Below are 26,351 nucleotides of genomic sequence, written 5' to 3'. Positions count from 1 at the left end.
AGCCACCTCCTGAAGCAGGCCCCGGAGGGGAAAGGAGCCTGTAGCTTCTGCCTGGTAAGCTGGAGGACACACTGAGATTCACTCAGCTGGGCCCCAGTTGGATAATCAGGGCTTAGATTTTCATTGCACTGACTTTGACATTTTACTCTTAAATTCTTTAGAGACCAGTTCTTAAGATGAGGCAGGACCGTAACTGAAAGGACTGAGGATACCAGCCAAACAGAGAAAGCAGTCCCCCTTCAGGGCCTTGAATGGTGTGGCTCTGCTCTAGTCCCTGATTTTCACTTAACAACTGCTAAACCTGACACCATCTGAACAGCTTTTGGGCCCTGCCTCATGTCCTGGTTCTTCAAAAGGGGTAATATCACCTTCCTACCCGCTTTACAAGCTTGCTCTGGGCATTAGGGGAGTTGATGTAAGTGCTCTGTCCACTGCTGAACCAATTTAAAAAGACTGGGCAGACTAGTAACAGTCTCTGGTATGTATGGTCCTGGTCCTTCTAATTCTCTTCCTCTTCTGAATTATGGACCCAATAGTGAATACTTCCTGATAATAATAATAGCTATGATTTTATGAGTCCTTTTTATGTACCAGGCATTGAGTTAAATACTTGACCGGAATTATTTTATTTAATCCTCACAATAACCTTGCTGTTTGGTAACTCTTCCTGCTTCCGTTTACATGAGCACCTGGTTCTGAATCCATTGTGGTCTTTTAGGAAAGCCTATGCCATTCCCTTTAAGCTGCTTTCTCAGTGATGGAGCTATATTCTTCATTTTCAATTTTGAAACACTTTTAAAGTGATTTGAAATTTTATCAATTGTTGAATCATTTTTTAATGTCTGATTACATCATAAGGCCAGAAAGCATGGCATGCAGTTGTGGTGACTGAGCAGAGAAAGAGCAAGAAAGAGAAAGAGACAATGACAGAGAGAGAGAAAGCAGAGAGAGAGAACTCTGGAAAGAGAGAAGTAGAAAATAGGAGAGGAAGGGAGAAAGAAAGATTGTACGACAGAGAGAAAAAGATGTAATTTTTGTGTGGGACAGGAATAGTGATTTTCTAACATTTTACATTCAGATAATCCTTAAAAGCATATACTTAATTAGCGAATGGGCTTTTCATGCTCAAGTGCAAGAGATTTGGAAGTGCATGATCTTGATAATCTTCATAAAAGACTAGAAGATTCTTAAAGGGAGACAATTCTCAGGATTTCAAAACCTTGCTGAACAGAAATAATTAAAATTGAGGTGGGGTGGGACAGGTGAAAGAAAGCAGAGTGGGGAGGAAAGAAGACTGGTGAGCCGGGTATGGAGTATGCTTTCATGAAGAATGCCCTTTGTAGTCACCTTCCTCATCTCCTGCATCAAGTGCATTTTAACCTGGGCCGTGGCAGGTCCCTGTCTGACTCCAACAGCAAGTAGACCAGTTCAAAGCCACTGGTTGTTGTTTGCATTTAATGAAAGCCCTCTGGTTGTTTGCTTCTGGCCGTGTTAAGTAAACAAGTAATAATTAGCCCATTTTAACATAGAACTTTATGATTCTCGAGCTTACTCTAAAGGTTAAGTGTTTTGCAATTCAAAAATGTTCCGAGTATGTTTCCATTTTTCAGATGCCCTCTGGGCTGGGTGTCCCTTTGGCCAGATGCCTGAAGAGCCTCTTATGTGAATCCTGCTTGGGAACCTGAGTATAACTGGTCAGATGTGGGAGTTTTTAGTTGGGTAGGAAATCAGGTTCTTTTTGTCCAGACCAACAACTGAATTTGACGGTAAGAAATAACGTTTATAAAGAAGAAACAGAGCAGCTTCTTTTGCAGAATCAGTTCTTTTATTTCTGATGTTGATTATCCAGTCTTGTGCATTATTTAGGGCTTTTGTTTCTCTGCTTTCTTTAGTGGCTTTGCTTTTTCATGTTGCACACTTCCATTCTCTCTAGAAAACAGGCAAGGTAAGAGAGATGAGTTAAAACTCCAGTTTGAGCATCTTGTTGCTAATAAGCAGCTCCACGAAAGGTTTTTCCCTGCCCCTGGGGGACAGAGGGAGCATTTCTTATTAATCTTTGCATTTCTCCTGACCAGCACTTTACACAGGTGTCTAGGAGGAGCTCAGGGGTTGTTGATAGGCAGATAAGATTGAAGTGAATATGTTATTGTGACTTGCAGGAGGTGGAAGCAGGGCTCCAGCTATGTTTGTAATGAGGAGTTCTGAGGTCCCTGGAACCTGCAGGCACAGTGGCTCTGCTGGTGACTTTGCTGTCAGTCATAGTGTTTTTCACACATGGAGAGCACTTGTAGAGGGGAACACTATCTATATGGTCCTGCCTGCCCACTCAGTGACCGGCTGGCATCTTCTGCCCATCATCCCAGGCATGGGGCTTCCTCCCAGTCTCTGTAACTGAGATTCAGTGTTGTCTCTGATCCCTGGGTCCTAACGCAGCTTCCTTTCATTGTCAGCCCATAAGTGCATCTTTCTGCACAGTCCCCAGCACGGCATTGACTGATGGTCCAGGCAGAAGTGGTGGTCCTCATATGTATGTGAACTTGGCCTGACTGAGAACTGAGGGGCTGAGGAAAGCCAGTCTCTCCCCTGCCAAGGAGAATGAATAACTGTGAACCTCTTGAACCCATGTCATGGGCAGAACAAAGACGACTTAGTAGTAAGGATTTGGGGCAAGGCAGGTAATACGCCTACAAAGGAGTGAACCTTGCCCCTGAGCCCAGGAACACGGTGAGCCTGAAGCAGGAGGGTGCATGCTGCTGAGCTGGACAGAGAGGAGTGCTTCCACTGGGAGAAAATAAAGTTCTCAGATTCTTGTAGATCAGTGGTTCTAATACTTTTTGGACTCAGGATCTTGTTATTCTCTGAAAAATTATTGAGGACCCCACATATACTTTTCTGTGGGTTGTATCAATCAATATTCACCATATTAGAAATTAAAACTGTTAAAATGAGAAAACAATCTATCACTTTATTTCAAACAATATGCCAATTGTATGTTACCATAAACATACCATTGTTTATGTTTTAATAAAAAAAGATATTTTTTTAATTCAAGAAACTATGTTTTCCAGAAATAATTAGGAAGAATAGTATCATTGGTTTAGTTTGCTGCAAATCTCTTTAGGTTCCAGCTTAATGGGAGATGGTTAGATTCTCTTATCTGCTTATGCATCCAATCTGTTGCCATATCACGTCATGTATCTTCAAGAAAATTCTGTACACTTGAGAAAGAAAGAGTGAACAAGTCAAATAATCTCTTAGTATTTTTATGAAAATAGTTTTGACCTCTCAGATCCCAGTGGGTCTCAGGGACTCCTAGGATTCCCCAGAGCATCCTTTGTGAACTGCTTCCCTAGAAACTCCCAGAAACTTGCCTCTGCTTGTATTTAACATGTGGTTGTCTTGTGCAATGACATCTCTGCATTCGCTCAAAGTGAGTAATGGTGAGCCAAGCAGATAATCCTTTTTTAAAGCTTTTGCCATTTGAACAGCACATGTGAACCTTCCACACGGCATCACAGAAACAATCTAGAATAAGATTGACATTGAATGTCTGTTGGGCAGTCTGGCCAAGTTCTTGCTCAGTGACTGGCAAACAAGATAATCCACAACATGAGATAGTCTCCTTTCTACCTTCTCAAAATGTGAACCTCCAATTATACATGCTTCACTTAGCCTAACATAAGTTTTTCTTCTCCACAATTACAGAAAGTTTTAAAAGAGAAGAGCAGCTGCTCCATGGCCTCTCAGAGCTTCGCATTGCCAGGGCCCCAGGGCAATTTAAATCTGCTTTCCAAGTGACCAATAACTGGGCAGTTTACAGACCCATTTGGTATTTCCTGGACAGCACAGATTCATCTCAGTTAATCATAACTCCCTTTTTCCTGAACTAATCAAGACAGTGACAGCGCTGTGACACTAGCAAGATGAGCATGAATGGAAAGTGATGATTTGTAAGAATTGTGACCTAGCTTTGCTCAGGTCCAGACTCAGCGCTCTAGCAAAGGGTGATGGATACAGCCAGTCTGCAGCCGAAGCACTGACCAAAGGAAGGCTGGGGAAAGACAACAAAACCCATTTTTATGTTGCTTGAAAGCAGAGATATCATTTTTAATGTGGATAGGAAAATATTCAGTGTCTTTCTCTATCCCTTGAGAGAACTCCTGCAGTGCTCCTCTTACCCATGGCTTTGCTCTCCAAGGTCTCAGTGACTGGGGCTCACCTGTGGTCTGGAGGTGGATGATCCTCCTCCTGACGAACCTCAGAAGGTTGACAGTCACCTAATGCTGTGTCACACTGCCTAGGTCATGCTCCCCACTTCACTGCATCACTCAGGCATTGTATCATCCCACGTCATCACAAGAAGGGGGAGGAAGTACAAGATACTTTGAGAGAGAGAGAGAGAGACCACATTCACATAACTTTAGCAGAGGCACACCTCATTTTATTGCACTTCACTTTATTGTGTTCTGCAGACACCATGTTTTTTAATGGAAGTTTTGTGGCAACTCTGTATCGAGCAGGTCGATTGGTGCCATTTTTCCAACAGCATTTGCTCACTGTGTATCTCTGTGTCACATTTTGGTAATTCTTGCAATATTTCAAACTTTTCATTGTTATTATATGTGTTATGCTGACCTGTGACCAGCGATTATGACTCAGATTATGGTTAGCATTTTTTACCAATTCGGTATTTTTAATTAAGGTATGCACATTATTTGTAGACAGTGCTATTCTATAACAGACTACACTTTAGTATAAACAATAGAGTGTATATGACCTAGGAAACAAAAAAATTCATTTGACTTGCCTGATATTGATATTTATTTTATTGGGGTGGTCTGAACTGAACCTGTAATCTCTCTGAGGTCTGCCTGTATATTGTTATAATTGTTCTATTTTATCATTAGTTATCATTGTTAATCTCTGACTAAGCCTAATTTATAAATTTAAAAATTAAAATTAATATATATATGGAAAAACATATATATGGTTCAGTACTACAGTTTTAGGCATGCACTGGGGGTCTTGGAACATATCTCCCACAGATAAGGGGGGACTACTCTACGTGCATCAGTGTCCTGGCCTCTCTAAAACTGGCAGAGGGACAGCCTCTGTAGATCCAGTTCCAATCATAGACTTTTATAGTCAGAGGAGAGTTAGAGATCACCCAGTGTGGAGGGAAGGGTATGTGTTATGTGCGGTGTGTGTATAAAATACATAGAAAAACAAAATAAATGTTAGTCATCATTTTATCTTTGCTATGATGACGACTACTACTTGACATATCTGAAACTCAGTTTCCTCATCTGCAGAGCAAAGTTTCCAGGTTGGCTTGGGGATTAAGTTAGAGAATATGCAGTCAAATCTTGGAGAAAATGTCAAGTGCCATTAAAAGTAATGCACTACATTTTGGGGGCAAGTAGACAGAACTAGTCAATTTTTGTACCAGGGTGTTTTTCCATGTGTAATACTCCAGTCCTTACGCAATAACACATGATTTTCTGCAGGTTTTTGAAAGCAGGGCTATCCTAATAGCCACCAAGTGGGACAGTGTAAGGAGAGGTCTGAAACAGAAATCCACAAGGAGTTTCTGAAGGGACTCAAGACCTTAGAAAAAGGCACACAGGGTCTAACCCAGTGGAGAGCCCAGGCGTTAAGTAGAACCTTCAATGGTAGAGAAGCACTTTTTTTCTAGAGCTCACTGGAGGCTCTCTCATTGGGCGTAGATATTATTTCCATGTCTCTGTCCAATGCTATTTGGCAGAACAAGATTATGCTACAGCAGAAGCATAGCTCTTTCTGGTGAGGCTGTATAATTTAGTAATACAGTTCTTTCACTTAAAAGCTGTGTGGCTGTACAAGTACTTAATTCTCCACGTCTTCATAGGATGGTTGTAAGGATTAAGTAAGAAACTGTGTGCAAATAAATCTCTTAGCACTTTGTAAGCCCACAGTTAATGGAAGCCATTAGTACCACTGTTACCATTACAGTGAGAACTTCCCACTGGCTGGTTCCTGGACTTTCCAGTTGTGTTAAGGGCTATCTCTTAACCATAGCTTAAGCCCCAGCTATGTTAGATCATCATATGTGACATCACTTTTAGTACAGGAACCCATGGGCAAGGAGCCTAGTACAGTGCTGAGCCTCCCTTCCCTTACATGTGTATTACGTTCAGGATTGTACTGGCCAGGCTTTTCTGGAACTGGCCACTCAGCCTATTCTGGCCAAGCTTAAACCAATATGCAGGAAGAGACAGCCTACGGCAGAGTCAGCCCCTGGCTCAGCTGATGAAGGTTATGGTTTACCATTTCCTGATTTGGTGTGACACCAAACCCTGTCAGCATCCCTAAGAACTCTGTTCATGCATTTGAGGGGCCACCCATCCTTACACCAATGAGACACATAACTAATTCTGAACAAGACCTGTCTATGAAATGCAGGGCCCACCTTCCCAGGCCCACGCAGGCCATTAGCTGAGCAAGGAGCCCTGAGAATCTTGCAGCATGCACACCCTTTCCTCGTTAGTTGGATGGTTGAGGCAGGTATTCTAGGAGCATCTCTAGGGGCCAGACTGTCCATCAAAGGGGAAGTTCTTTGTGTCCAGTGAACCAGAGCCCTGATTGTGTTACCTGGTTTCAAGTTTGGCAGACTGGCAGACTGAGGTCATACCCAGACTGGCACGGAGGCTGAGCAAAAGTGGGCAGGAAGCAGACATCTGCAAGGCAGGTATCAGGCTCCTACAAATGCTGCACAGCCCAGGTGTGACCCAGGGCAGCAGCACTCGGGGCTCAGTATTGAGGTGCCTAACCAGCATTCACCTGGAGCTACCGGAGCCTTGCAAGGAGATAAATTGCTGGCATGCAGAATGTGAACCTGGGCCAAAAACAGAGAGGCTTAGGCGTAGGGGGGATGTGGGCCAAGTTCAGCCATGTGGCAGCCCCCGAGCTCTCCTGGACCGTTCACCTGCCTGCCCAGGCTGGCTGTTTGGCCATTGTACCTGCACATGGCTTTTACCAACAGCATCTTCAAAGCATCGCCCAGCTTCTGACATGAATATCTTTCTTCAGGCACAACACGTGGAAGCCCTGAGAGTTTTTCCTCTTCTTCCAGCTGCTTGCTCTAAGCCAGCTTACATCTAAGCCAGGATCCAGTCGGCCTCTCAGCTCAACTCTTGCCTGTCCCCTGTGTTAGCTACCTTTTTGCAAGTACAGCCTTATGCTGAGAGTTCTACGAGCATTATTCTCTTTAATCCTCCCACACCTGTGAGGTAGGTATTGTTACTCTGCCATTTTATAGATGGAGAAACTGAGGCATTGAGGGGTCAAGTTGTTTAGGTCAGACAGCTAGTAAGTGACACAGTGAGCATGCAAATTAGCCCTTTCTTTCCCCAAAGCCCAAGCACTGAACCACCCTTCTTGTGACTTATTCAGCTGAAACAGAATCTTATTCTATGACTTACTCAGCTACAATGGAATCTTACTCTGACCTGTTCAACTGCTTCTCCGAGTTGCCGCATCAGGCTCACCAGTGGTTTGCACACTCGGCTGCACATTGCAGTCACTTGGGATGCTTTCATGAGTATGCATACCTGGATCTTGTGCCACAGATTCTGATTTCAGTTGGTCTGAGGTGCAACCCGGACATTTTCTGGACCAGAGGTTGACAGAGGTTTTCTGTAAAGGGCCAGATAATACACATTTTAGGTCTTGCAGGGCCATATGGGTCTCTGTCACTCAACTCTGCCTTCCTAAAGCAAGAGCAGCCATGGGCAATGGGTAGACAAATGAGCAAGGCTGTGTTCCAGTAAAACTTTATGTACAAAATCAGGTGGCTGGTTTGCCAGCGACTTATCAAATCAGTCAGTTCATTAGTACATTCTACCCGTCCATCACCAGTGAGATTAGAATTTATCTTGCTTCTATGGATCTGGTATTCTGGTGTCTCAGGAGAGGCCTCCCCCCACCCTCCACTCCACCACCTTCCTGCAGGCTTGGTTGTGTTGGCCAGCTCTCTGTAACTGAGCTTCCATTGTGGCCTCTTTTTTGTTGAGAACCCTACTTCCCCCCAGGTCTGAAATCCTGCCATGAACCATCACCTGTTTGTCAGGCGCCCTTTCTGGCTTGCTAGCCCTTTTCTGTGAGGGGTTAAAATTGCCCCCCTTGGTCTTGGCTGACAGCCAAGTCCTCTGTAATTAGAAAGATTAGCCGGACCTGGGCAGCTGCCACCTGTCTGATAGGACTGCCCTGCATGGGCACGCCTCCCCTTGCTGGCTGTATGCCACCACCCCCACCCCCACCCCCGCCACCATTTGTTTCCCTCCTGAGCCAGTCCCCAGGAAGATCTGGGCTCCACCCCCTCTTCTACCAGAGCCCCTCTTCCTTCCCTTTCCAGTTGACCTTCCATGTCTGCCTTGTGCTTGAAACCATGAGTAATAGCATAATTTTCGCCTGAGGAATTCAGTATATCAATTAATTTTCTTTTATGGAATATTAATGTAGTATTCCTGAAATTGTAGGTTGTGATTATTTACAAAGTCCTCAAAAGGACAGCAGGAAAATAAAGCTGCTGAACTGCTCACAGTTGCAATTATGCTCCAACCCCCTAAAAATATAGAAACCAAAGCATGTTTTCCTTATTTTCCTTCATATGTCAACTGTCCTTGGTAATGGGGTATAGAGACACTACAAAAATGCCAGACTGCAAGAAAATAATTAATATAGGTGGCACCTAAGCTATTAACAGTTCATGGACACAGAGTGCCTATAAACTAGTTGTTCACACATTGGAATGCATTTGTTGAACAAACATTTACTGAGACCCTAATTTGTTCCACATGTCAGGGATATAAGCTAAGGCTCCCATCCTCACTAGAGACCATCATATAAACACATACACACAAAACCATAGCAGAGGAGCTGTAGTCTCTGCTGTAGCATGTACGCAGCTCTGTGGGTGTGAGAGGTTGGATGGAGGTCTGAGGATTCAGGCAGGGCTTCTCCCAAGGGGTGAGAGGTGAGTTGGCTACAAGTAGTTCCCCACCTGGAAAACAAGAGGAAAGGCATTCTTGGGGAAAAGGACCAGCGTGTCAAAGGCAGGAATGGTTGTGGGACTGAAGTGTGTGGTGCACAGGGAGAGTGCTGGGAGTTGCATCTGGAAAGTGGCAAAGGGATGTGTCTGGAATTACTGGCTGTGTGTGTGTGTGTGTGTGTGTGTGTGTGTGTGTGTGTGTGTGTGTGTGTGTGTGTGTGTGTGTGTGTGTGTGTGTTCTCCTTTGCAATGTAAAACTGCAGTAAGAGTCCCCAGCATGTGTGTTGAATGAATTAATGAAACCATTCCTGAAGATCCTCTTGTTTCATACATTAATTCTGTGTCCTCTGTGAGTTTTTCTTGGTCTCTCACGCTGTAAAGTCTCATCGCATCTTGTTGGTGATCCTGGGCTGCAGGAATGTTTCTGAGTGAAGCGCTGTGATGCTGTATGTGTGGGGACTTTGCAGGGCTTTTCTCTGGGGGGGTTGAATGTGAGCTGTCCCTTTCATTGTGTGACCTTGCATGTCGAGATTTGAAGAAGTTTTCTCTGGGGTTATTTTACTTGATAGGAGAGAACACTGTTAGTATTTTAACAGAAGGTTTTCTAATAGAGGAGTAATACAACCCAGTTTCCGTTTTAGAAAGTTGTTCTGGTAGCAATGGGGATCCTGAATGGTCTGAGGGATAAGGAAGCAGGGGCCTTCTTAGGAAACTGTTATGAAAATAAAGAGGTCCTCTACTAAGAACACGGAAGCCAGGATGGAAAGGAACAGGAGGTATGATTACTCTTAGGAGACAGAACTGATTGGGTAATGAGTGAGTGCAGAGGAGTTCTCTGATTGAAACTGCAGAAGGAGTGGTGCATTAGAGGGGCAAGGGAGTGAATGGACTGGGTTTGGGGCCTGTTAGGTTTGAGGAGTCTAAGGACCATCAGAGCTGGAGTTTCCCGCTAGTCTGTGGGTGATACGGGCTGGAACTCAAGAGGGAGGATTGGAGGTAAAAATGGTACACAGGTGGTAATTAAATCCATGGGAGTGAGTTAACTAAGGAGCATGTGAGAGAGAAAAGAAGGGAAGGGAAAAGAACAGATTTACAGCAGGAACCCAGGGAGCGGCAGCATTTAAGGAACTAGGAGGAGGAAGAGCCTGTGGAGCAGACAGGCTCTGGGCAGATCCGTTGGGGATGGGGCAGCGCTGCTTAGGAGTGCAGGGAATTGTTTATACCTGGGCCTGAAATGAGATGTACCACCAGGGGAGCTATGATGTGTTTTGAATACCCTGAGCACCTTGCCATTACTGCCACCATTCAGGATATGAGACTCCATTCATTTGTTCCTTCATTAATTAATTAAACAAATATTCTATTGAGTTGTAAGAGACTCTACCAGGCATTGGGTGTAGATGTGGTTCCTAAGCTCTGTTGCTTACAGCTTAGCAGAGAGGACAGATGTTGGGCAATAAATTTGGAAACAGATGTGTTCATGAAAACAGTGACAGTTACGCATACAGGGTGACCCCTCAGAGCTCTGTGCAGCCAGAGGCTCTAAGGGATATTAACAGTGGGATGTTTTGATGTGGGGTATGCCTCGGGGTCCCAATCTACCCTTAAGAGCAGGTGGCCTTGGGGCCAGCTCTGCTTCCTGGGCGTCAGCTCTGGGAACACATAGCGTGCTCTGCATGAGTATGTTGAATATCAGAGGGGCACCAGCTGACAGCTTCTGCTGCTGGGCCTCTGGAGGTGTCGGGGTTGTAGGGACGCTCCAGACTCCCTCCCAGGTCCCACGTAAGCAGCACTGGAGAGACAGTGTGTGCCTCTCAGTGGCGTGACGGAACAGGTCAGGATGGGAGCTATGACCTCACCTGGTTTTCAGCGAGCACTAAAGATGTAACTGATAACGCATGTCAGCTCATCTTCCATACAAGCCACATGCGTAGGACTGTGCTCATCACTACTGGTTCTTCTGTTTGTCTTGAAAACTCCATTTCACATTGGAGTTAGGTGCTAGCAGTAAGAACATGTAGATCAAGTAGATCATGTACTGTCGCTTACTGAGACAGCTCCTCAATTCAGTTCAACAGATTGTTACTGAGACCACTCCTCAATTCAACACAAGAAATTTCTACTGAGTACCCACTATGTGAGGGGCATAGGGCTGAAGCGTATTGTGGCTGACATACTGCTGATGGGCACAGCCCTGTTGCATGTTCATATTGACTTTGACATTGCTTTGCCTTTTTCCTTTGTTAGCCTCTCATTACAGTTTTCATTGGCAGATGAGATTGCAAATAAGGAGTGATTCACTGTGTGAAATAGAAGGGTTTCTGAAAATTTTTTTTTGAAAATGAATTGTTTGAAAAGGAATAATGTTTTAACTGTACTAGGGGATTTTTCTGTTAAAAGGGAATTCTGATGCTCAATTGTTTTGAAAGGTGAAACATTACTATCCGATTTATCTGTTTGATAAGGGAAAATAAGTGAAAATTTAATCACTTCAGGAATCAGAAACAATATCAAACAAAAAAATATTTTTAAGATCTTATAAGTAGTAAATGCTAACAAAAGGAACCAGTGTTATGAAAATCTCATGACAGAGTGTTAGCTGATCTGAAGGAAAGACACAGTCTTATTTGCTGCACTAATAATAGCAAATCTTGCTAGTGTAAAGAGTGAGAATAATGGGACAAGCAACAGAGAAATAAGAAAAAGACTGAAGAAAAAAAAAATACCCAGGAAAGGAAGGATGATAGCAGGTGATGGACACCTGCAGTGGCAGAAGAGATTAAAGCCAAGTAGTGAAGTGGCAGCAAAAAGGATAGCTGGCCAGGAGGACAGAAAACAGAAGCCACTCCATGAAGCTGCATATCTGACCCACTTTCACAGCTCCTGCCTGAAAGCACATGGACCGTAAGGCTGTCTGATCGCCACTGGATTCAGTCATTCCCAAGGACACCATGTATTCCTGCCCAACAATACCTATAACTCTCATTGTGCACTTACCTGGTGCCAGGTTATGTTCTAATGCTCTGGATATTAACTCATTTAACCCTCCTAGCAACCCCTTGAGGAATTATTGTCCCTGCTTTATGGAGGAAGTAACTGAGTTACAGGGAGGCCGAGCAGCATGCCTGAGGTCAGAATCTATGACTGGAAAAGCTATATGTGATTGGCAGAATTCTACAATGTCCCCGACAATCCTGCCCTCCCTTAGTGTATATACTCTAAAGAATTTTCCCCCCTTCAGCATGGACAGGACTCACAAAGATGAGGGAATTTCACTTTATTGATTAGATTATGTTATATGGCAAGGAGGAGGGGGTTTTGAAAATATAAGTAAGGCCCCTCATCTGTTGATACTGAGTATATCAAAAGGGAAATTTGCCTGGGTGGGCCTGACCTGATCAGGCAAGACCTCTAAAAGAGGGTCCAGGCCTTCCCTGGAGAGAGAATCAGAGCAACAAATTCTTCTGCTGACCTTGAAGAAGCCAACAGCCATGTTTTGAAGGCCTGTGGAGGGGGTCACATGACAAGAACCAGAGAGTGGCATTAGGTGCTAAGAGTGGTCCCTGGCCAACAGCTAGTAAGGAAATGAGGAGCTCAGTCATCAGCCTCAGGGAAATGAATTCTGCCAGTTTGGAAGAGGACCCTGAGCTCAAAAAAGGAACACAATCCAGCTGATACCTTGATTTCAGCCTTGTGAGACCCTGAGCAAAATTCTCAGTTAAGCCCTACCTGGACATCTGCCCTACAGAAACTGTGAGCTAGTAAGAGTGTGTTACTTTAGGCCACTAAGTTGGTGTTAATATATTACACAGCAATAGAAAACTGATATAGCTTACTGAACCTTATGATTCTGGCTGCAGAACTTACGTATGTCTGCACTACTTCAGTCTGCCTCTTAGGGAAGTCAGCTCATAATGCCTGGAACTTCAAGGTTAAACAGGAACCTTAGAGATATATAGTCCAGTAACTTAAAACTTTCCTTCACAGCAGAAACCCATTGTATCAACAGGTCAGGGGGGCTGCTCTGCTTAAAATGGGTGGAGAGGCAGGAAGCTTCTGTACCTTGTACTACCTCCTTGAGGTGCCTCTGAGGAACACAGTTTGAGAACCACTGGTCTGCCCCAGCAATTCATTTTATCTTTGTATTTTCCTCTATAACATCTCTGCAATCTCCTGACCTCGGTCTGAATGCCTCCTAAACTTGTCTTTCATTTTGGGGACCATTCCTTTGGAAAGTCTTCTGTTACATTAACATCTGTTTCCCTATAATTCCCTGTTGGTCGAGGTCCAGCCGTAGGTGATACACAGAACAAATGGAACTCTTCTTTCACAGGACAACTATTATACCATTAAAGATGGTTCTCCTGTTTCACATAAGCCTTCTAGTTTCCAGGCAAAACATCTCTGTGCCCTCAAAGGAGTTTCCAGTCCCTTCACCATACGGTCACTCCTCTCCTGCTGGCCGTACGGTTGCTTGTTGCTCGTGTTTCTGTTAGAGTAAGGTTAAGAACTAAGCACAGACGCTCAGTGTGGTCTGCGTCACGTCAGATACAGTGCCTCATGCAAGCCACAGTCTTAAGTGTTCTGTTCCTGTCAGGGCAGCCTTAGACCACACTAGCTTTTTGGCAGCCACAGTGCAGTATTGACTCATACTGTAAGTAGAATCAACCAAAACTCCTTTTTCACGCATATGGCTGAGAAGGTGTGTCTCCACAATCATGGACTCGTGTGTGTTTACTTTGCCCTGAATGCAGGCTTAACTTTCATCACTGTGCTGTCTCGTCTGGGATCTGGTGCATATCTTGCTTGATCCTAATGATGTCATCCAACAATATTGCTCTTCTTCAACTCAGCATCACCTCCACTCTTCATTTGATCAGTATGCCATAAATATCCTCATCGGGGTTATTGACAGAATTTTGGAACTGGACAGGGTTGAGGTCAGAGCCCTTTGGCACCATATTGATGGCTTACTTCCAGTGTTTGGGTCCTTCAAACAATCATAAATCCAACTAATTATATCATCTACTGGCAGTTATCCAACTCATAAAGGTACCCCCAGAAATGTAAGGAAGAGTTCCCTGGAGTCCTGGTACGGGCTGTTGAGCTCGTTCCGTGTCCTCCCAGCCAGGAGGAGAGAGCTCCTAGGGAATGCTCACAATCACTTTGTAGTGTCTTTTGCAGGTTGTGCATCACACCCACCCATTTTATAGTTTGGTCCCCCTCAGATAAACAACATTTCCTCCTACAACTCCATTCTCCATTATCTTTTTAGTTTCCACCCAAATTCCCAAGGGAGAAAGTAAAGCCTGTTTAGAGGATGACAGTGAATCTCGGCATGCCTAAAAGATGGAGGGCTTCAGAGAAGGGGCTGATCCTGAGGGTTTTGTAAGAAGCAGTGGAGGGCCTCTGGTGTGAGAATCAGGACAGTTGGAGGTGTGCAGTTAAAGGCACTGTCTGTGTGTGGGTGTGGGCGGTAAGGAAGATGGGGGCGCAGGGCTGCGGTGGGTCTGCGGTTCCCTGGGGTGGAGGTAAATGCAGGTGCCTTGCAGCATCGCCCTTTCTTCCGCCTGTCCTTTGGCTCTTTCTCCCCCAGCCGTACCTCACAGGAGAGCAGGGCAAAGTGAGAACTAGACCTGCCTTGCAAAGTGGAAGGCCTGGTCTTCCGCAGCACTGCTCCGTGTGGGATCTTGGGGTGGATGAGCTCCAACGCCCACCCTTAAGTGAAAATTCTCTGATTCCACTATTCTGTTCACAGAGGAACCATAAAGCTGAGGTGAATGGGCTTGCTAGAGGGAGTCCGTGATTATTAATAAGTCAGGATTGTCTTACCTTGGTTCAATTTTCATATACCTTTCTCCTTTATAAAAATGAAAGTTGCCACAAGTTTTATGGGATACCTATACTTGAAGACCAAGAGCTTCTACTGGATCATTGAGTAAGTATTTTAATTACTGTGGTGCAACTTAACAATGGATGGTTCACCAGTTGTTTTTACAACCCAGTATTCATTCTACCATCTCTGAAAACTATTCCAGTTCCTCTGGGGGTTGTAGGTGGGGAGATTTACTCACCTCCTCTACGTTTCCGCCCACGTGTTTCTGGCAGAGTTGCCTCTATATTCTGCTCCATGGTTTGGCCAATCAGAACGTTAGCATTGACCATGTTTAGCTCAAGCCAATAAGAGGCAGAGAGATTTTTTGCTGGTACCTCTGCAAAATAAACCTTTGATCTCTTTTGCTGGATTTGAAATTATCAGGTTCTGAGGCTCAGGCTGTTTCAGCTCTCTTGCTTCCAGGAGGGGAGAATCTCAAAGAGAATGGAACCACAGACGAGATGGAGATGAAAGAGCAAAACTGAATTCTGGTGATGCATGGAGGTGATGATTAAAATCCAGACTATGGGGCCAAATGGCTTGGGTTTAAATTGCTCTGTCATTTACTAGTGGGGTCACACTCAGAGCCAGTTAGTCTCTGTGCTCCAATTTCCTCATTTGTAAAATGGGAATTGTTGTAATATCCACTCAAAGAGCTGTTGTGAGGATTAGGTGGGTGATGGGAAATGCTGAGAACAGTCCCAGCACTGGGTATTAGCCATACATGTATTAGTTGCCATTTCAGCTCTGTGTCAAGCCATGCCTAAAATGAGACCCACCTTCTGATTTTTTCAGTTCTTAGAACAATGTATGTTCTTTTGCATTAGCTAACTTGGGTTATGTTTTTTGTCACTTGACCCAGAGTCCTAACTAGTAGACTCAGTGAAATCAAATTCATATTTAGTTTTAGGTTTTGTTCCCTAACTGAGACTAAGATAAAAATATCCCTAAGTCGTATATTCTTTTCCTGACTGTTATCTAGTGGTGAATATGATCTTGGAACAGCTACTTCTTTCTCCTTCCCACCTCTTGGTTGCATTTGTCTGAAATTTACTTTTCAGAATTTCTTTAAAAACTAATGCATGCCCTTATTTTCTAAGAATACTCAGAAAATTGTAACTAGATTTCCATAGCAAGCGTATAGCTTTATCTCCTTTATCCCCAATTCGTGCAATATTTCAAAATGTTGATATAATAGGAAACACTGAATGGGGGAGGGAGTAGTTGGCTGCGGCTATGGCTGAGAATGGGGAGCAAATCAGAAAACCTGATGATCTATCTCCCCTGGCCCCAGCAACTCCCTCACTCTGTGGTCTTAGACGAGTCATTCTCCTTGGTTTCCTTCTTACTGGTTTTGAAATGTATGAAAGCTTTCTTAAGCACCTTAGATCACATATGTAATTTTCTCTGTGGTTGAAATGATGGAAAGAAAATTAGAAAAATCATAAATCTTAATAAGACACATCTGTATTTTGTGATTCTCTGGGATCTGTACTGTCTGGTGTAAGGTTACTCCTGTCTTCCTTCTGTATCTGAAGGGTTTTGTTCTGTCTTGCCTTTTTTTTTCTTTTCCTGTTTTCTTCTCTCTAAAATCCATGTAGTCTTCTCCCTGAGTCCTCACAGTCCTTAGTAATCAACAAGGATCTTGGCCATTTAAGCTGAGGATTGCAGCAGAGGCCCTGGGCCTCTAGTCAGCTTTAATTAGCAGGCAGCATGCAGAGAGGAACAATAAGTAACCAGAATAGGAAACGAATAGTAAAACTAAAGAAAAGGGAGACAAAGAGATGGAGACAAAGCAAATGACTAGAATTAGCTCAGGGATCTGAGAAGAGGGAAGGCAGAACTAGGTTATGCTTCCTTTTTCTTAGACTGTGAAGCCAGGCCTGTAGTGGGCACCCAGTGGATGCCTGGGGAGTGAGGAAGCGAGGAGGTGAGTGATGAATAGATGCAAGTAAGCATTTGGCTGTGTGTGGACACACTTGATCTTGCCAACTCAACTAGCCCAGGGACCGTGGAGGAAGGAAATAACAAAAGAAGAGTCAGGATACCAATGTACCAATGCAAAACGCATTTTTCACTGCAGAAGTGAAAATATCCAAGGCATTGAATGAGGAACAATACGACAGTTGAGAAAACTAATAAGTTGCCTACTAACCAAAACCAATACAATAGTTTTTGAAATGTGGTGCTTCTTTGCAAGTAAGTATTCATTTCATGCCTCACTATTTGGCTTTTAGGTCGGACTTAATTAAAAAAGCTGTAGCATCTTTGAGTCCAATTTCCTCTTTTCACATAGCATCTGTCCCTGACAGCTTGTGTGAGGCTTGGCCACTTGTTGAGGCCGAGGCTAGAGGAGGAAATGACAGGGGAGAGGCGAGGTGGACAGACGCCTCTTGTTGGAGGTGGCACATTCTGATTCCGCACGGCCCAGTCACGTGCTTAGGAGGCTTCTTGGTTTAAGCAAGGCAACAGATGTCTCCAAGAGGGGGTGCTGGCAGCCTCACAAAGGCCAGCATGACTGTGGGTAGGCAGGAGAGAGCTAATGGGGGAGCAAGGCCCACATGCTCTTGCCCTCTGCTCAGAACAGAAAAAGAGGCCAAAATCAGATACGAGCAAATTCTGTAACTGAGCACAGGGTAATGACAGAGAGAAAATCCTTACTTGTAATAAACATTTTTCTTGGGGGTTGGGGTTGGGGGCCTAACTATTTCCAAAGACAAAATGCCCTAGTGCTTTCTATATTCAAATAGATGGCACAAAAGGCAAAAGTCAATACTGGGGTTAGCTTTACCTATAGATAACGACCCTGTTTTGCTTTGCAAAGCATAGATAGCTACCCATTTATGCATTTACCTGGAGGTTTGGTTTTGAGTGTGACCCAGAGAGAGAGCTGAAGCTTTCTCCCCTTAGATCTGTCATTCTCATTTATCAGGATAAGCCTATCAGGAAATCCAAACAAACCTGTTATCTCATTTTGGAACATGTAATTGCGTTTGTGGTAAGCAAGCCCTTCCAGATGAAGCAGGCACTTAATATACCTTGCCGTCTGATGTTTTCACTGTTGTTTTTAAAACAGTTTGTTTGAAGTTCAAGGTATTAGGATTCAGTTCTTTGGGGACTTCATTCTTAATTTAAAGCAATCTTTGGTAATTGCTTGGGTCCTTATACTAGATGTTGTTCCTGAGATTACCTGGAATTTCCCTAACTATGCTGTGCTGTTTTACAGCTCAAGGCCCATCCAAGCAAATCTGTTCGGGTTCCTGTTCTCTTTCTTGGGCTTGGCTGGTCTCCCTTCTGTGTCCCCACACTCTAACCCCCATAGGTGTTCTGGCTGTGTTTTGTTGCTGGACCATCCCTGTTGCTTTGATGCAAAGGAAACCAACATTATGACACATCCCACTTGAAGCTTATAGTTAAGGCCTTGTTCTTTGTGGTTCTGTGGGTGTTTGAGTATCTGCTGCTGTTCCCATTTCCTTGCATTTGATGGCTGACTGTGAGCAGACTGTCACAGATGCATGGAAGGCCATATCTGGGCCACATTAGGGCTTAAACACTAACAGCCACATGTCTAGAAAGCAAGAAAGGTCAGGAGCCACAGGGGAGCATTTGGCTAGGCAGTCTTCTTGTGAGACTTGAGTGCCACCACGACTACTGCTCAATAACTTTTACTATAATTTTCCAATTACACAAGCAATGAAAGGATGCTCATGGAGAAGTCAGGACAAAGTGCCAGTGAGCAAGAAGGATAACCTCCCAGAAAATCCTACATTTACAAATAACCACATAAATCTTTTGATGTTTATACTTCTAATTTCCTTCTAGATACATATACATATACATGTAAATACATATCTTTTTTTCCCAAATATGTGGTGAGGCCATTCATATTAATTTTATTAAAAAATCCACTGTGAATATATTTCCACATCTTTAAGTAGTTGACATCATTTTTAATGGCTTTGCATGGTTCATTTGCATGGATGGAACTGAGTGTTTTAATCAGTCACTTATTGTTGGACATTTAGGTTGATTTCAATTTTTCTTTCTAATAAGCCATGCTGTGATGAACATTCTTATAGCTAACTCTTTATGTATTTTTAATTTAAATTTCTTTAGCATTAATTTAAGTTTCTTTAGCATTAAATTCCAAAAGTCTAGTTGCTTGATTGAAAACCACCATGTTCTTATAGAAATCTCTGTCTTATATGCTCTAAGATGTCACAGAACATCTGGGAGACAAAAAATTAGCAGCTAGTGCTTCTCAAGCCTGAGCTTAGGAAAGGAGAAAGGGCTTTCTGCCCTTTACTTTCTGGAAAGTTTTGTACATATTATTCCCTGTTATAAAGTAGAAGAGAAGGACTGGACTTCTCCTATATTTGGGGCATCCCAACACTTAAGTGTTATATTAAATTTTAAAGTGGGCCTCATGAATGACCAGGCCTGGGAACTTTTTTATAATGACACTTTTACCATCCCGTATGAATGTGCACATCCCTACTTTCTCTGTGAGAATCTCTGTAACTGGTTCTGGGTGGCAGAGGAGGGAAAGGAAGGGCAGGCCTCTTAGATCTCTGTGTTAAATAGAGCTACGTGTTTTGAAATGCCGAAGGCAGTTACTGTAAAATGCGAACTAATAGTGTTTCACTGGAGAATAGGAAATACTTAGCCACGATGAAGTGCTTTGAACAACCTTTCAATCCATTTATCAAAATAGCTTATAATGGAACTCAGATTTTAAGGGAGGTCAAACACTAATAAATATTGAGAAAAGAAAGTTAAAAGGACATCAAGTTAATATTTTACTATCCATTCTTTGATCTTCAGAAGCTTGAAGTATTTTCCACACTAATTTTGTGATTTATTGATTCATTCCTGACAACTGGCTTATTGGAACAGGCACAGATGCCTTGCTTTTAACTACAGCTTCAATTCCTCTAATGCTTTACAATGCCAACAGATTTTTATGTGTCAGTAGCATCACTTATTGATATTGCCACAGTTCTGAAATAGTTTTTGCTACTTAAAAACTGGCTGTTGTCAGTAAAAGCAGCTGAAATGTTATTGATTTTTTATTTCAATGCTGTAATGATATCTTGTGGTTTTATTGTATTCGTTTGGGGGTGGAAACAATAAAATACCCTGTACTTCACTGACTCTTCCATTCCTACTATATTCAAATTATATTCAGAATCTGCTAATTTCTCTACTCCATTGGTACTTTGCTACCACTTTGAAAACAAAACAAAACCCACAAACATCTCATCTCCATCCTGATTATTATAAGAACCTCCTAATTGGCTGCTGTGTTTCTATCTTTGCCTCCCTTTACTTTTTTCTGAACTCAGAAGCCAGCGGAAACTTCTGAAAGGTAAGTCAGATCATCTCACACCTCCTCCTCACTCACAGTCAGCTCCTCAGCCCCTGCGTGACTGCCCCTGTCTTCCTCTCCTACCACGTACCCCCTTGCTGTTGCACTGAGAAGGTGATGCATCTGTTGGAAGCCCATCTCTGGTACCTGCTGGCACTTTGCATCCCAACCTCGGTGAACACACGTTTTGTCTTTTCTTCTTTGCAACCATGAACTGTCCCTACTGCTGCCTAAGCTAACCCCATTCACTTGCCCACTAGGTTCCCTGCTTGTTCTGACAATTCTCCCTTCTCTCTCCAGCATCCTCAGTATCTCCTTCTGTTGGACCCATTCCTAACAGCCTACTAACAGGCTATTATTTCTCTCATTCAAAAAACAGTACAAAACAAAAACAATCCATCAAACAAAAGGAACATCTTCCTCCCTCCCTTCCTTCCTTCCTTCCTTTCTCCCCAGCTTTACTGAGATTTAATTGACAACGTTGTGTGGGTTTAAGGTATGCAGATGATGATTGGATATACATATATAATGTGAAATGGTTACTGCAATTCAATTAGTTAACACGTTCATCATCTCACATAGTTACCTTCTGTGTGTGTGTGTGGTGACAGCATGGAAGATCTGCTCTCTTAGCAATTTCAGGTACACAATACAGTATTATAACTGCAGTCATCATCCTGTACATGTTTCTATGAGTTTGGCTTTTATATATTCCACATAGAAATGAGACCTTGCAGTATGTTTATTTGTCTGTCTGATTTATTTCACTGAGCATAATGCCTTCAAGATTCATCCTTGTTGTGGAGAATGGCAGGATTTCCCTTTTAATGGTTGAATAATATTCTGTTATATATTTATATTTATTTATATTTATATATTAGTCTCAGAAGTGGGAATGCTAGATCTTGTGGTAGTTCTATTTTTCATTTTTTTGAGGACCCTCCATACTGCTTTCCACAGTGACTGTACCAGTTTGCAGCCCCGCCACCAGTGCACAGGGCTCCCCGTTCTCCACATCCTCACGAACACTTCTTCTCTTATCATTTGATTACAGCCATTGAAACAGGTGTGAAGTGCCGTCTCACTGTGGTTTTGATTTGCGTTTCCCTGTTGATTAGTGATGTGGAGCACCTTTTAATGTACCTGTTGGCCATTTGCATGTCTTCTTTGGAAAATGTCTATTCAGATCTTTTACTCATTTTAAAATCAGATGATTTGCCTTTGTTTTCAGTTTTATGAGTTCCTTTTATAAAAACAACCTTTCCTGATAACATTTCCTCCTCTACTGATGACTCCATTTCTCTGCTCCCTTTCAACAGAACACTTTATTGTCCATTTTTTTCCTCCCACTCTTCCTGGAATTCCTTGAGGTCAGGCTTTTGCCCCATCGTTCCACCTTCCACCTCTTAGGTAAGGTCACCAACAACTGCCACAGCACTAACCTCAAGAGCCCATTCTCAGTCCTCACCTTGCTTAACCTCTCAGGTGTATTTGCTAAAATTGTTCATTCACTTCCTTCCACATGAGACATTTTCTTCTTATTTCCACAGTCTGTGCTCTACTAATTGTTGTCCTGCTCCATATTCCTGATCACTGCTACTTCTCTATCTTTACATCTTACTTACTCTCCCCTTCCCTCACTCAGCTCCAGGCATACTGGCCTCCTTGTGATTCCTCAAACATGTCAGGTATGTCTCAAGGCCTTTGCATTTGCTGTTTCTTCTGCCACAAATGCTCTTCTCCTAGGTATCTGTATAAATCCCCACCCCTCTCTTTCAAGTATTGACTCAGATGTCACTAGTGTGATATGTCCTTTCCCTGCCCTTTTTCTTCATAATACATCTCATCATCTGGCTTACTATTTTACTTGTTTCATTTATTGTCAGCCATTCCATTATTAGACTGTATGCTCCCTTGGGGTGGGGGCATTATCTATTGTGTTTTTTGTCATGTCCCCAGTGCCTAGAATGGTGCCTGGTACATGACAGGTGATCAGTAAATATTTGTTGAATAAGTGAATGATACATATTCTGAAAGTGTTCATAATGTACTTAGAGAAATACTTTGGTAGAACCACTTTAGTCTCATACCTTGTAGGAGTTTGAGAGATTCATAGTATTGTTATAGTTATGTGACCTGGGAAAAACAAGGCTGTCTGGGGAGGTGAAATTCCTTTCTTATTTTGCCAGCCTTTCTGCATACACAGAAACACTTCCTCAATACTCCAAATTCTGAGCATAACCATTTAGAATTGTCTTGTAAGCACAAAAAGGTGCCTTTTTTGTGCCAGACTTAATGGGAAGTGCAGAATCAGAGAAGCAGCTGAGAGCTTGCCTAATGTGGCTCATTTTGATTCAGAAGCACTGGAAGTACAGATTGAGAGACTCTACTGAAAACATAGTGAATCCCTCCTGCCTGTTTTTGGTATCTCCTACCCCAGGTAGAGACCTCCCAGGTTACCAGTTCATGCTCCCCACGCACATCTGCACATTGGTGTACATGGTATAGCCTTCTCTCCAAGATACTTTTCTTTCTTCAAAAATCCCTTCTCCTCTATTTCTGGTTGCTGAAGTTCCATTCCTGTCAAGGCCCAGAACAAACGCAGACTTGGCTGTGAAACCAGTCCAGATCCTTCCCCGTCACCACGGCCTCCCCCTGTGGACTCTGTTCCTTAGAATAGCAAGCTGCATTTAGATTTAGCTGTGAACACAGACACACAGACACAGACACATGGAGACATACATACACACACACACACACACACACACACACACACACACACACACACACACAGAAACATAGGCACCCCCACACACATATAAGCACATTGAGGGGCCAGGTTTGCATTTTACTTTTCTGGTGTTTTCAACACATGAAAAAAAAAATGCCTTGGATGAGGAAGGCCCTGAATATAATTAGAATTGTGATAAAAGGGCACAAACCCTTTTTCATGAGATAAAAGGCCATTTTTATAAAGTCCCCTCCTCCTGGCTATTTCCCTTTTCCTCCTGTTATTTGCCTACTTAGACATTCTGGAGAGAAACTACTTTGAACCCACCAAAGTCTACTACTTAATGCAGAGCGTGATGGTGCCCCTTTCTGGCCCTGTGCACCATCCAGCTGCCCTCGAATGTGTCTGCGTGCAGGCTGAGGGGGGTCATCCTATTCTTGTTTGGCAGAGGAGGATACAGGTTGAGCACCTTGCACCACTGAACTGGATCCCAGCCTCTGCTTTCCCGAAATGCTCATGTGGGGGTCTAGATATGTTACTGCATCCGACCATGCCAGTTCCTTTTCTTTATCAGAAATTCCATAAATGTAAATCTCAGGAGTCAAGAAAGATAGATAAAACCACAGAGCCATCCATTCACAGTTATGGAGGCTTTTCCTACCAATGTTTTCCGCTGGTAGCATGGTTGAATCACTGCTGGTGAGCCTGCTTACCCATCTCTTTTCAAGGTATTTGTCAGTAAGACCAGGAGCAGTGTGCACCTGAGAAGCAGATGACTGGCTGAGGCGGATCTGGCCTGGGTGCCATTGGGCCTTTGCCTGCAGAGAGGATTAGGCAGACTAGCAAAGGGCCTTGAGCCAGCAGGCCTTATGGGAGGCCTCACTGATTTCCGAGACATTGGGCCTTAGGTCCCAGAGGAGGGCAAGTTGGTATGATCTTGGCTGAGCTGTCCATGGGCACCACATGCTGGAAATAGGCCATGCTGAGGAAACACGTGCTGAGAAGCCCATGGCTAGGAGTACTCCAGAAGGGGAAGGGTCTGCTCAAAGTGAGTCTTTTGAAAAATCTAGTTATATAAAATGTGTTTTATTACCTTATGCTAAAATGCTCCATCTGTAAGGATTTCCAGTGATGTTGGGCCAATAACATGTATTTTGCCAACTGCTGTGGAATAAAACAACAAACAGAGAGCTGTCAGGCACTCCGGGAGGGATGGAAGGTACCTCCCAGTGACTATTTGCCTAACAGACTCTGCTAGCTCCCACCTGCAGGTATTAGCAGGCCACAGGCCGACTTCCTTTCCATGGTATACTTTGAAAAGTTGCTTCTCTAATGGCTTATGTGTATTCCATTGAAAAAGTGTGGGACGAAAGACAGAAAGTGCTCTAAATCTATCTAGCAGGCCAAAGAGGCATAATGAAAGTTAGCTCTTCAATGAACTAATGAACTGTCTTGCAGGGATGCAGGGTGAATACTTACAACAGCTAAATACTCCCTGGGATACTTTGCCATGAGCCTGGTTCTGTGCACAGAGTCCCCTCTGTGACAGGATGCTGGGTGCAGGTGAGATTTGTGCTGGGGAGCAAGGCAAGTACAGGAGTGCCCCACGAATGGCTCCTCTGGATTAAGAAGGGACTCTGTCCTAAAGAACATTACTGGTAGGGATCCGTGCTGATTTCTGTTGTCATGAGAGAACACACTCTTTTAGTTCCTCGAAAGTCTGATTTATCACATGTGTTTGTGATGATCTACATATACATATATCAAGTGAGTTCGTTGGTGGTTGTCTGGAGCCCACAGCCAAGGTGTAAAGGCAGGTTAAGCTCCATTTTTGTGAATGTTTTGTTTTTTTGCCACTTTCAGAAATTCCTGTTCACTCAGTACAGCAATACTGGCTTTGCCTCTTGCTAGCTCTTTGCTTCATTTTGATCATATGGCAAGTGAGGATAAGGATGTCACCTTTTCCAGAAGTCTTGAGATAACAGACCTGAAAAGCCCATTTTCATGTATTATTTTATTGTTATTGCACATAACTCAAAACTCTGACTTTATGTAAGGATAACACAATTATGAAACAAGGTTACTGATACTGCTTGATATCCCATGATCATTCCTGTATTCTCATTGGGATTCTCTTAGGTAATAGGTGTGGGGGACTGAGGGTGTAAACACAAGTAACTGGTACGTAGGGTAGAAAGTGACAAGCATTTTAAGGGATAAATCAGTAACTCCATGAGACTACAGATGACAGCCTGAGGGTCCATGAAGGAGAAACAGGAAAGAGGAAAAATAGCATGGCCGGGGACACGGAAGCATGAACCCAGAGGGAACTGGATGCAGGTTTCATTAGATCCCAGGGCACGTGAGGGACAAAAGCTCAAGACAGATGAGGAAAAGAGATTAGGGTTGGATTATGGAAGGCCTTGCATGTCAAGCCAAGGAGTGTGCACTGTAGAGCAGAGGCAGTGGTGAGCAGAGATGAGAGAGACAGGAGGCGAGACACCAAACAAAGTCGATGATGTCTTGAACTAGGGCATTTCAGAAAGAGGACGGGGAGGCAAGAAATACCCTAAAAGAAGACACAGGACCTGGCCATTAATGAAATGTGAGAAACAAAGAGGCGCTGGGAAAGGACAGAGGGAGAAGAGTCAGAAGGTTCTTCAGGACGTCAGGTGTCTCCCTGGGCCTTTGTCACTGGCCTTCTGAGTGGACAGTTTGGGGAAAATATTGCTCCTTTACGTTCTTTCTCAGGATGAGTGATGCTATTTTCTACTTCTGGTGTGCTCAAAAGAGCCAAAGATGCAGCATAATACTCTGAGCCACAAAATAATAAGATGAGTCAAATTGATAGAGTTTTTTTAAAAAAAAGAAAGTGGTGATTCAGTTTTCAGACCTGAAGAGTTTCTTCTTTTCAAAAAGTGCCAAAACATGAAATTAGAAGTAAATAAATTAGCAAGTGATTATTTGAACAACAAAAAGGATCTTTTCCAAAGCTTTTCTTTTAGGGATTCTTTAAATAATAAGGGTAGGGACTCTTTAAGTAATAAGGGCCTTGTCTTCATCCATTTAAAATGTGATTTATTTGTGGGCATTTGATAAAACACAGGAACAAGGTTATCACCTAAAGCATGATATTCTTTAGAGCTACATGTTTAGATATTTTTTATCATTGTTTGTGTATGTATGAAGTAGCCCTAACAATGATATTCTAAGAAATTGAATGAGTTCATTTTCATTTTCTGTCAATTTTGAGAATTAAAGCTGCAATTTTTTAAATTAAATGTATAAATGACAAGTGTGAAATTTACTAATTATTTTGGTTATTGTCATTTGTATAGTCCCCAACTAA

General features: G+C 43.2%; 1 protein-coding gene across 3 annotated transcripts in view; it reads left to right on the top strand.

Moving 5' to 3' along the window:
• Positions 1-26,351, top strand: part of CHN2 (chimerin 2) — a 271,523-nt gene that overhangs the window by 63,417 nt on the left and 181,755 nt on the right. The window contains exon 1 of one of the 3 annotated variants that reach the window (XM_017647274.3): positions 23,951-24,050. The exons of 1 other annotated variant lie outside the window; for it this stretch is intronic. In XM_017647274.3, coding sequence (XP_017502763.2) covers positions 23,966-24,050 — 85 coding nt within the window. In that variant the 5' untranslated portion in view covers positions 23,951-23,965. Of the gene's footprint in view, positions 1-23,950; positions 24,051-26,351 lie in introns of those variants that run through there. One more of the 3 variants, XM_017647288.3, reaches the window with a different exon arrangement.

This window comes from Manis javanica, chromosome 6 (assembly GCF_040802235.1).
Source record: "Manis javanica isolate MJ-LG chromosome 6, MJ_LKY, whole genome shotgun sequence".
In the NCBI taxonomy this organism is placed as follows: Eukaryota; Metazoa; Chordata; class Mammalia; order Pholidota; family Manidae; genus Manis; species Manis javanica.
Note: the sequence above shows the minus strand (reverse complement) of the source record. Positions and strands in the feature narration are given on the sequence as shown.